The sequence below is a fragment of the Histomonas meleagridis genome, assembly GCF_020186115.1.
Source record: "Histomonas meleagridis strain 2922-C6/04-10x chromosome Unknown contig_33, whole genome shotgun sequence".
Taxonomy (NCBI): domain Eukaryota; phylum Parabasalia; order Tritrichomonadida; family Dientamoebidae; genus Histomonas; species Histomonas meleagridis.
The window spans coordinates 144898-157536 of record NW_027150870.1 but is presented as its reverse complement, the minus strand read 5'-3'; the positions used below and the strand labels follow the sequence as shown (position 1 = coordinate 157536).

The 12639-nt window shown below is 25.5% G+C and overlaps 2 protein-coding genes across 2 annotated transcripts; both read right to left on the bottom strand.

The window, feature by feature from the left end:
- Positions 1-2096: 2096 nt before the first annotated feature.
- GO595_005288 (CAMK family protein kinase) lies at positions 2097-2594 on the bottom strand (the record flags this gene model as incomplete). The annotated part of the gene is made up of 1 exon (XM_067918514.1): positions 2097-2594. One exon carries the CDS (start codon positions 2592-2594, stop codon positions 2097-2099), a length of 498 nt encoding a protein of 165 aa, XP_067774501.1.
- Positions 2595-3257: 663 nt separating this feature from the next.
- Positions 3258-3749, bottom strand: GO595_005287 (viral A-type inclusion protein; the record flags this gene model as incomplete). Its single annotated transcript, XM_067918513.1, has 1 exon — positions 3258-3749. The coding sequence occupies one exon, from the start codon at positions 3747-3749 to the stop codon at positions 3258-3260; it is 492 nt and encodes a 163-aa protein (XP_067774500.1).
- Positions 3750-12639: the final 8890 nt, after the last annotated feature.

Genomic DNA, 12639 nt, shown 5'->3' with positions numbered 1-12639 from the left:
ATTTTAAATTAAATGCAGAAATCTCCAAAATTCAATCTACTACTAAATTTAATCCAGAATTAGATGAATTTAACAATCAAGTTACAGAAAAGTTAGCTAAACAGACGCATCGACTACATAAACTTCAACAATATTCATCTCAACTTCGAAAATCATTTGAAGAAACTCAACAAAACAAATTAACAAAAGAAGGCACAAAATTACAAGAGTTAAGAACCATATATTCTCGGTTCCAAAAACACATAAGGATTGAGAAAGAACGAAATTATGATCAACAGATCGATCTTGCAAATAAAGAAACACAAAAATTAACATCTCTTCTGATTGAAGCAAATGCACAAAAATTAGAACTTGTAAAAAAGAAAGAAGAATCTGAAAAGCTTTATCAAAAAGTCAAAGAAGAAATGATCAAATCAAATACTCTCCAAAGAAAAAGAGAACAAAATATAAACGAAGAAATAGAAATGTTGTCAAAAAGCAATATTGAAATCAGAAATAACATTTTGGAAATGAAAAAAAGAATTGCTCATCTTAAAAATGAGATCGAAGAAATGGATCAAATTCTCCAAAAAAAAGGAAAAGTACTTGAAATGTTTGAAGAATCAAAACAGTTATCCTATCTTTTCCAAAATTGATTTATCAATAGATTATTTCGTATTGAATAAAACTTGTTTTTTTCTTATTTCCAAAAGTATTTTCAATTTAAACTTTTTTATTATTTGGGAAATTTATTTATTTTCTTGAACATATGATATTAAGTAATGTTTTCTTCGACTAATTTTGTAAATTATTATTATTATTAATAACTTTATTTTATGGAGAAATAATTTATTCGGAATTTACCCACTCCCAATGGACATCTTTACTTTCAGATTATAATCTGTGACTCTTTTACATAGATTGAATCTTATGTATTTTATTGCTCATTTATTTAGAATTAATAATAATTGGTGCAAATGTTCGGTCATTTTGAAATTATAAAATATCAATTTCACAGTGTGGATGAAAATCTATTCAATTTTCACTTTTTGAGTTATTTACTTGAAAATTGAATGATTTTTGAGAATTTCCGTTCACAACAAAAAAAAAAACATCGAAATAATCATTATGAGAATCATTTTTTCACCAAAAGTGTGCACACTTGCAGATATCGAATATAATTATAGCAATTATCACTGGTATTATGAAACAGCAAATTATCCAGAGTCATGTTATGAACTATTTTGGTTGACATTTTTTATAAGTAACTTTATAACATTGTTTTTACATGCGCTTCCATGAGTATATTTCTTTAAAAGTAAAATATTACAATGTATTGACTTTGATGATTTTCATAAGTTTGTGTGCTGATGTTAACTTTTGTTTTGATATTTTCCTTTTTATTGTCTCAATTATGCATTTAATAAATAATGTTAGTATATATATCATTAATTTAAAAAATAACAGATAATATCATGCAGTTATCTTGCAATTTGCAATTGAATTTTTTCAAAATTTCTCCAATATCTCTTCGTTACTTTGTTTTAAATATTTTTTACAATATTTCGATGTTATTTATTTCATTTTATCTCTTATATCCATTTTAAGTTTCATTTTTTATAATTGAATTGTTTTTAATTGTTTTATATTCAATATTTTTGATGTGTTTTTTCAATAGTTTTCGTATCTTTTACCATTTTCTGATTATATTTCTAATATATTTTCGATGGTTTCCGTGAAAATAATCATCACAATAATCTAATGGAGAACAAATAAATAAGATTCTTCTTGTTATTATTTGTGTAATAATTTTTGTTCTTATAATTATAATAGTTTTTGTTTTATTATTCAAAGAAACAAATCTGAAGGTGAAAAAAATATGATAAGTTGATTGAATGATTTTTAATCATTAACAACATGTCAAACAACGCCGAAGATCCATTTGTTTAAGATTTCAAAGTAGATCATTTACTTAATCAAATGTAACAAAAGTTTTTTAATTTCTTTACGTCCTTAAAATATTTTTTGATTAATTAACTCATAGTCATAATTTCGTGTTAAAATATCTTTATTTTTCTATATCAAACATTACATATAAATCATGATGAGCATCATATCTAGTCAACACTTGTATCAGAAATCTCTGGATTTATAGCCCTTAGCTGCGCTTGCGGTGTAATTGTTGGTCGAGAGAACGAAAATGAATCATCACAAACAGTTGCCCTAATGCTCACTATTTCTGCATTCGGATCAACAGTTGGTCTCTCCATTTGTTCAATTTGGCTTGCGTCAAATGTTTCGCTTTTTTTATCAAAGAACGGATGTTGTAATGTCTGGTAGACGTTAAATCGTTTTAAATGGTTTACACAGAGCATGTGCTTCAAAAGTGACACTTTGACAGGGTCTGTTCCATTTGGAATAGAAAGAGAAGTCGTTTTGATCTTGGCGACAATTTCGAAAACGCTTTCACCTTCGAATGGAAGCTTTCCAAAGAATGATTGATAAAGAGTCACGCCAAGTGACCAAATATCTTCTTTAGAAGGATCTAAATTTCGAAAATCTACATTGTCAAGAAATGACTCTGGAGCTTGATAAGCAGGTGAACCAACAGCCATATCGAAACTTTGTGTTGTGTGACCAACGCCAAAATCTGATAAATATGCTTTTCCTTCACTTGATATTAAAATGTTAGATGGTTTTATATCTTCATGTACAATGCCATGCTTATTTAAGCATTCTAGTGCATGTAAAATTTGTGCAAAAATTCCTCGAATTAAATCGTCATTTAAAATATATTTCTGATTTCTGATAATTGAATCTAAACTACCACAATCTGCATAATCAATAACTAAATATACGGTGTCTTTTTGTTCAACGTAGAGAACTTCATGTAATGATAAGATATTTGGGTGATTCAATTTTTTCATCATTAGAATTTCTCTTTCTAACTGTGATATTCCAGAATCTATTGTCTGTAATTCCCCAAGTTTAAACTTTTTTAGAGCGAATTCATTTTTTGTTTTTTCGTCAATTGCATAATAAACTTTTGCGAATGTTCCTTCTCCCACGCATTTTAACACCAGGTACTGATTTATTTTTTTAATTGGCTTTTGTTCATACTCATCATCTGATTGTAATTGCTTAAAGAGTTGGTTCATAAATACGATTTATTTGGCTACTCACCACTTTTTGATAACAATACGATCGTTGGAGCACCCCAAATCAAAATCAAAATTTTAACATTTTTTTATTAACAAGTTCTGTATATATTCTTTATATTATCTTGATCCAAAGAAGGAGAAAGGTTTTGAAATAATTTGATTAGACTCAGCCCAACATCTTTGAGCCTTTAAAATTTGTTTGTCATCACATTCTACTATTTTTAATATCACTGGTATTAACGCTTCTCTTGTTTCACCGTTTTGTATAAAGAATTGTAACAAAACCTTTCGAACGTATTCAGGGAATACATTTGAAGATCCTTGCGATTGTTTTGTAGGTTTTAAATCTTTTTCTAACGCTTCGATTTTAGCGTTAAGTTTATCTTTTTCTTCGATTAATTCTGCGATTTTCTTTTCCGATTTTCGTTGCATTGCTTCGTATTTATGTCTTTCTTTTGTTATTCTAATGAATTGCGCTTTACTTTCGTTAGCAACTTCTTCTGCTTTGTTCACATTTTCTTTTGATATTTCGATTTTTGTGTTTAATTCATTGATTTCTTTCTTTAAGTTTTGTATTAATTCGTTTTGTTCTTCGCTTTCAGTTTGCATTTGTTCGATTTGTTCTATTTTGTCATTTATTTGATTTTGCAAATTTTGTTTAATTTCTTCGTTTAATAAAATTTTATTGTTAAGTTCAGTGTTATTATGTTCAAGTTGTTCATTGTTTGATATTAATTCTTTGTTTTGTTGCTCATGTTTAGAAATTGTGTTTTCAAGTTCTTTGATATGATTTTCAAGATTTTGTATTTTGTTTTCTTTTTCGGTAATAAGAACTTCGTTTGATTGAAGCGTTGAATCTTTTGTAGTTAAAATTTCTTGTTGTGATTGAAGTTGATTTGTGATTTCATTAATTTTTATATCTTTCTCTTTGAGGATTTCAGTGATTTCATTTATTTTGTTATCTTTTTCTTGAAGTGTTTTTATGTTTTCATTGATTTTTGTTTCTTTTTCTTGAAGTAATTTCGTGATTTCGTTTATTTTGTTGTCTTTTTCTTGATTTTGTTTGTTTAATTCATTGATTCTTGTTTCGGTTTCTTTATGAACTTCTGTTATTTGTTTAATTTTGTTTTCTTTTTCTTGATTCGTTTTAGTTATTTCATTGTTTCGTGTTTCATAATCTTTAAGCATTTCAATCGCTTGTTTAAGTTTACTTTCTTTCTCTTTATACAATTTTGTTATCTCATTAATTTTATTATCTTTTTCTTTAATTGTTTCTTCGTTTTGCTTGGATTTATTTTCGTTTTCTTTGCATAATTTTGTTATTTTATTAATTTTTGCATCTCTTTCTTTAAGTACTTCTATCGAATATTTAAGTTTATCACATTTTTCTTGATATAATTTTGTAATATCATTAATTTTTATATCTTTTTCTTTAAGTATTTCTTCGTTTTGTTTGAATTTATTTTCATTTTCTTTAAATAATTTTGTCATTTCATTAATTTTTATATCTTTTTCTTTAAGTATTTCTTCACTTTGTTTTAGTTTATTATCTATTTCTTGATTTACTTTGGAAACATCAGAAATTTTTGTTTCGTATTCTTTAAGAATTTCTAATGCTTTTTTGAGTTTACTTTCTTTCTCATGGTATAACTTTGTGATTTCATTAATTTTATTTTCATTTTCTTTTATTACTTCTTCGTTTTGTTTGAGTTTGCTTTCTTGTTCCTGATATAACTTTGTGATTCCATTTATTTTTGTTTCATTCTCTTTTAATATTCCGGCGCTTTGATTAATTTTATTTTGGCTTTCTTTATATAATTGTGTGATTTCATTAATTTTATTATCTTTTTCTTTTAACATTTCTTCATTTTGTTTAATTTTTGTGTCTTTTTCTTTGATTATTTCTAATGACTGTTTAAGTTTGTTATCTTTTTCTTGAAGTTGTTTTTTAATTTCATTAATTATTTTTTCTTTTTCCATTATTTCTATTTGTGATTTTGCATTTTCATTTGAATTGTTTTCTCTTTCATAAAGAATTTGTTTAATTTGTTTGATTTCTTCGTCTTTTTCTGTTAGCGTCTGCTTAAGAGAATTTCGAAGATTATCATTTTCTTCACTTAATTCTTTGATGAAATTTTCTCTTTCATTAATATTTTGTTTTAATGTTTTGATATCATTTCTTAGTGTTTCAATTTCATTATTATTATTTGTTAATGTTTGAATTTGTTTTCGAAGTTTATCATTTTCTTCGTTTAATTTATTTACAAAATTTTCTTTTTCACTTAAATTATTTTTTAATGTCTCAATTTCATTGTTACTTTGATTGGGATTTATTAACGTTTGTATCTGATTTGTAAGTTTATCATTCTCTTCACTTAAATCGTTTATGAAGTTTTCTCTTTCGGTGATACTTTGCTTTAATGTTTCGATGTCATTTTTCAGTGTTTCAATTTCCTCGCTTTCAGAAATTGGATGCATCTGTAATTGTTTTTTGAGTCTTTCATTTTCATTTTGTGTATTTCGAAGTGTTTCTTGTATTAAACGATTTTGCTGCTCAAGTTGTTCAATTTGACGAACATTATCAGATTGATCATTTGATGCTTTGGTTTCCTTTTGTGGTAAAAAAGATGTAAATATATCTTCAAGTAGTGACGATTTTTGGGGTTCTGTGGTATTTGTTGATGTTTTTTGAGGTGAGGATTTTTCATAGATATCATCAATAAGTGATGTGCCTTGATTAACAGTGTCTTGTGGATTCTGCATTTCAAGCAGAGAGAGTTTTTCCTTTAAAGATGTGGTTTCGAATTTATATTTGTCTATTTCTTCAAGAAGTTTTCGCCTTTCAGAGTTAAATGTACTTGAAAGTTCGCCCATTTGTTGACTTACTTCATTTGAGCTCTTAGTTATGTCATCAAGTTGTGCTTGAATTTCTTCTTTTTGTGATTGAAGATTAGAATTTTCATTTTTTAATTCTTCAATTTTTTTGTTCTGTTCTTCATGAATCTCAAGCAATTTTTTAATACTATTTGATCTTTCTTGAATTGCATCATCTCTTTCAGAAATTCCTTTTTGAAGAATTTGTTGATTTTTTAGGCATTTTTCAATATCAGCCTTTTGGCGTTGATTTTTTTTGATAAGTTGAAGATACTTTTCTTTTAATTGTTCATAAGAAGGTTGTTGCTGAGAGCTCATGCAGCAGGACGAACGTTAAAGTACACATTTCTATCGTGCGAACACTTCACATTATGAACAAAACCTCAAAGCATCTGAAGATAATGTACTTTTGAGGCTAAAAATTCTTCAAGATACAATATTTCTTATGGATCCAGATAATGTTAAAAATACAATTCAGACATATATTTGATTTATTTATTCATTTATTTAATACAAATTTTCTATACATTATATAGAGAAAGGTGAATTCTAATGCTGTTTTGTTGCAAGGGGGACACAAAGTCTATTCACAAGCCTGTCGTTTCAATTAATTTTTTAAAAGGTTATTTTCAATTGAAAAATTATACTGCAATTTGGAGTAATGAAGTAATACACTTAGGATTAGGCATAATAGGAAAAAAAAAAGATCATCGAACAGGGATTGACTATGTGAAAAGTCACAAGATAATTACCTCTTATACTTTTGCGAATGATAACAGTGAAATTTACTCAAGTTCATTTGACGCCATCCAAGGCTCAATATGGGTACAAGTGGTACAATCTGATCTTTCGAAAATAATTTCAAAAATTAAGCATATTAACAAAGACATGGAAGTACTGCTTGAATGTGATTGAAGGCTTAGTAGCAAAAATATTTTGTGCTTTTACTGCTTGGATTCTGATATTAAACAAGTGAAAAGTTACATAAAATACATTCTCAATAATAGTCATAAAGCATTCCGAATTTATTTAATGAAATCTTTTGAAATTAAATATGGGAAATACCAAGTATGAATTACTTTTAACAAGTTGAAAATCAATTAAATTGTTCAAGAAGAATACTAAGAAAATAATTTGATTATTGTGACATTTTATTAAAGACGAAATATTATAATTGCATAGTAATTTTATTTAGAGCTTTTTCCAATTAATTCTAAAATTCGATGATTTAAATGATACCAATAAGCATATTTTCAATTTGATTAACTTTATAAATCTTAATCCACACTTGGTTAAATTGTAAAAAATTTGGTATTATACAATTTTCAATGAAAATAAAGTGGTGTATTTTCCTTGGAGATTTTGTACGTTAGAAGCATGCTTTTTTTTAATCAGATCTCGGTTTAAGAGGAAGCAGATTTTTTTATTCAATTTAGGAGGACCTGTTAGAGAGAAATATTAATATTCAACCTATTGTTGAATGAAATTTATAGCTTGGCGGTATAATCCTTTTTTGCACGTTAAATGCCATTGGTTCGAATCCCGATATTGGAGAATGTTTTTTTTTTTTTTTTTCTTATTAATTTGTATTTATAATCAATTTCTTACTAAAAAACTTATTTAGAAATACTTCTTATTCATTATGATATATGTAAAACATTGTTAATTATCTTAAATTGCAATTTAGTTTTATTTTATAATCCTAATAAAATATTCATATATAATTTAGGGAAAAAAAATCATAAAAAACGTATATATTTATAATATTTACATATATTAATAGATATATTTTTTATTTATTACAATTTTAAATTCTTTAATAATCCAATAAATTAATTTTAATATTTTATATCATTGTTGTAATCACTTTTTAAATGTAATTCAAATATTTGAGAAAATATTTTGTCGGTGAATGGGATTAAATTTTACAACGTTTGTGTTTTATTTATGATATATACAGATTTTTGGATTGATTTCAAACAAATTTTGAAACATACAGAAAGTCATTAATGGGTATTAAAGTGAAGTGACTTGACGTCTTTTTGAATTCAGAAAAATCATCATATTTGTTCAAAGCCTTATAACATATGACTAACATATTATGAATTATGAAAAAGATTATTTCATTTAGATGATATATATTTATGAATATGTTTTAACAAGAAGTTTGATTATCAATAAAATAAATTTGAAGAATAGATAAATATCGATAAATACTGATAAATATATTGTATATTTGATTCTATATTTTAAACTAAAACAAATATTCAAAAATATAAAATAAATATTCTCAACAGTAATCTCAATTTCTTCTTGATCAAGAAGCATATTTACTTGTTTCATAAACATTAGAACTAAATATTTAAAACATTTAACTTAACCAAAAAATGCTGCATAATCAATGTAACATTATATCCATTAATATATTCATATCGTTCTTAAATTGATGGTTCAAAGTATTGATTAAAATCAAAGTTCGCTCGTTATTTCTTGAAGTTTTCTACTTAGTATCACTTCGAATTATTTTTAAGTTCTCATTCGGATTATGTACTTCATGGAAAAGTTTCTTATGAAGTGCAAAATCATTCTTTGAAAGTTCTTCAATGAAAAAGGAAATCTAAAGTTTCTTAAATTAATTTATTTTCTATTTTATTTAAACAAAATAAATGCATAAAATATGATTTATTTGTATCATCATAATATTTATATTTTTGAACAAGTTCAGCAAAAATTAAATTCCCTTCAGATAAGTGAGCAATAACGTAGTGAGAACCATTTGTACAATACATTGTATCATGCCCATTAAGAATTGTTTTGTTGGGCTTTATAAAATTTACATCAATGAGAACTTTTAAGCATAAAATTATTTTGAATAAGAATGATATTAATATTGTTTCAAGACATGAAGGTTTTGGAAAAAATCATATTCAAAATTAGAATATTTCAATAACATTTATAAAAACGAAGGTTATTTTGAAATATAATATTATAATTCAAACATAGCATTAATGAATAACATTATACATAACACTAATGAATAACATTCAGTATTCATCAAAAATCTATCAAATTTTCATTTTCATGTTTTAATTTTTTTTTGATCTAGATATATACTGTCATATTGTATTGAATAATTGTGTCACTTTAATACCCATTAATGACTTTCTGTATGTTTCAAAATTTGTTTGAAATCAATCCAAAAATCTGTATATATCATAAATAAAACACAAACGTTGTAAAATTTAATCCCATTCACCGACAAAATATTTTCTCAAATATTTGAATTACATTTAAAAAGTGATTACAACAATGATATAAAATATTAAAATTAATTTATTGGATTATTAAAGAATTTAAAATTGTAATAAATAAAAATATATCTATTAATATATGTAAATATTATAAATATATACGTTTTTTATGATTTTTTTTCCCTAAATTATATATGAATATTTTATTAGGATTATAAAATAAAACTAAATTGCAATTTAAGATAATTAACAATGTTTTACATATATCATAATGAATAAGAAGTATTTCTAAATAAGTTTTTTAGTAAGAAATTGATTATAAATACAAATTAATAAGAAAAAAAAACAAAAAAACATTCTCCAATATCGGGATTCGAACCAATGGCATTTAACGTGCAAAAAAGGATTATACCGCCAAGCTATAAATTTCATTCAACAATAGGTTGAATATTAATATTTCTCTCTAACAGGTCCTCCTAAATTGAATAAAAAAATCTGCTTCCGTTTAAGATCTTTACATGTCCACTGGACGGTTAAGATATTCGATTGATGGTAATTGAATTCTCAAAAAAACATGTAACATATTAAATACCATTTATTTTTTTTATTTTTTTGTATATGCATTAGTTTAAAATTAATCTTATTTATTTTTTTCTTAATAAAATCGTAAAAAATAATAAAAATCAATAGATTTCTATATGTAATATATTGATTAGATTTTAATTAAATAAATTGATTTGAGTATCAAACACCTTAATTTTATGAATTTATTTTGGTTTAATAAAGTGACATAATAATCGAAATATGCAATAATTCTGAAAATCAATGTTTTTTAGAGGTAAAAATCGTTCATTTATTCAAACTCGTTCACTTGGACACAATTGAATTGATGTTAACTAGAAATAAACGGTTTCCATTTACACACCCCTAATTAATTAATTTTTAAACGTTTTTTTTAACAGAAAAGTGTTTATTTCTTTCGAATTATATGAATATTTTTTGGATGTTATATCATAGATATACAATTATAAACAAAGTTTTACTATATACTTGTATTGGCTACATGATATTTAAAAAATCATTATTCATAATCAATTTTTAATAGAGATATTATTGTTTGTTTTATGGGAATCATCATTGTAAACACTTATTTTTTTTTGAATCAGTTTCAGAAAGTATTGAAATCATAAAATATAAAAAATCTAATTATCGTATCAACAACATAAAAATTTTCTCTATTCTCATATATATAACTCTACTATTATCTGTATATAAATATATTATATTTAATTTGATATTAATTATAAATTGAACAAGAAATATTTATATATTCGTTTTCCAACCCACCGGGCACCCCAAATAACTGCTGCCAAAACTCCGTTCAAAAAAAACAACAAAAAAGTGCATGATTTTGCGGTTTGGATTGAATTTTTTTATCAAATTTTGAACACTGATCGAAAAATTGAACAATATTCAAATCATTTTCATTGACAACATGTCTTCGATGTGGCTCCAAGTTGAAAACTCAAATGAAAAAGAAACAGATATATACTTCGGCGTTTTTAATTCAGATCCACGTTCAATCGGTAAGATGTTGAAAAGACCTTCCAATCCTTGCTTTGGATATAATTTAAATTCATTCCATACTTCCAGCTCTGATGATGATTATGATCTTTCATCTTCTAACAGTGAAGAAATCGAAATTTCTCCATTCTTTTACTGATTTTTATGTTGTTCAGATGTTTGAATAAACTTTAATATGTAATTACTTACATATCCCAATACTTTACTTTGGGATTCTTTTATTAATATTTGTATCAAAATACTCTTATTTTTTGAAAAAAATTCTAATGATAAGTTATTAGATTATTATTAACTTAAATTTTGTTGTTGGATTGCAATAAGAGTAAAGCTTTGCTATATTAATGAGAATGGTGTTGTGGTTTTTGTTGTTTGGTTTCTTCCATAGCCCGTTAAAAACAGTTATGGATGACAAAAGCGAAATTTTGCAAGAAATCCAACTAATAAACCTATTATTTGAGTTGGAGACCGAAAGCTGTGCAGATGTGTTTAGGCAAATATTGGTGTTTTGCGATTTAAAAAATGTTTCAACAATCTCCATGATTGCATGCAATATTTACCACGCTGTATACGCTAGAAATTACTTACTTTCTCAGTTAATAGAACTAACAAAAATGATTCTTTCCGAAATTTCCGATGATCTCAAAGAAATATTCCAAGATTCTCTCTATATACCAATTCTTATTGAAGACAAAGATTATGTCTCATACACACCATATGAGTCTGTGTTTCTTTACGGGTTTCTGTGTTATTCCGGAATAATTGACATCGAAATTGATTTTGAATACATTAAACATTTTTTAAATACGCACGAACTTCATCAAGATGACTTTCTAGAGACGTTCAAACCCTTTTTATGGAGTACTTCAGGACTTTTAAAGGAAAAACATCCAAAATTTTTTGACTATGTTATGGAACTTCTTGAAGCAAAAGACAAAATTGTGTACGAACAAATTAATACATATATTGATCTTAATATAAGTCCTTATCAACTGGTTCCTAGTAAGCAACCTCATGAAATCTCGACAAAATTTTCGACTGATTATTATTTGCATCATATCATTTCATGTGATAACGTTGATTTACTTCAAGAATTTTGTTCCAATCCAAACATTGATATTAACCTGCGTTTAAATGAATCATTTGGTAATCCATCCGAAATACTATTATATCATCCGACACTTATCGATGTTTCTGCATATTATGCGTCTATCAAATGTTTTAAATTTTTATATTTAAATAATGCGAGCTTAAATCTTCTTGATGACGATGATAATACTTTAGCGACTTTTGCTGTCATTGGAGGTAATCTCGAAATAGTGAAAATTTGTCTTTCGAATAAAGTCGATTTTGCAGATGCAGCATTTGCTGCAATTTCTTATCATCGAAACCAAATATTTTATTGGCTTCTTGATGAGGGATTTGTTTCATTAAGTCAAAAATCGGTAAATAATTTGACATTAATGCATTCGGCTGCAGAATCAAATAATTTGGAAATTGCGCAATTTTTGATTTCAAATGGTTTTAAGTTACAAATAGATGAAAATGAAGTCGAAGATTTGTTTTCTCCTTTTCATTTGTCTTGTGTTTATGATTGTATAAATATTGTGAAATTATTTTGTGTAAATTTCGAAATTCCAAAAAACACTTGGAAACAATGTATAACTATTAGTATCAAAACTAAAACAATCGAATTGTTTAAATATTTATTTGATTTGTACATAAAAAAATTCGGATTTGAAGAAATTAATTTCTTTGAATCAATTGCTGATAAAGTAGGAAATGAAGAAATA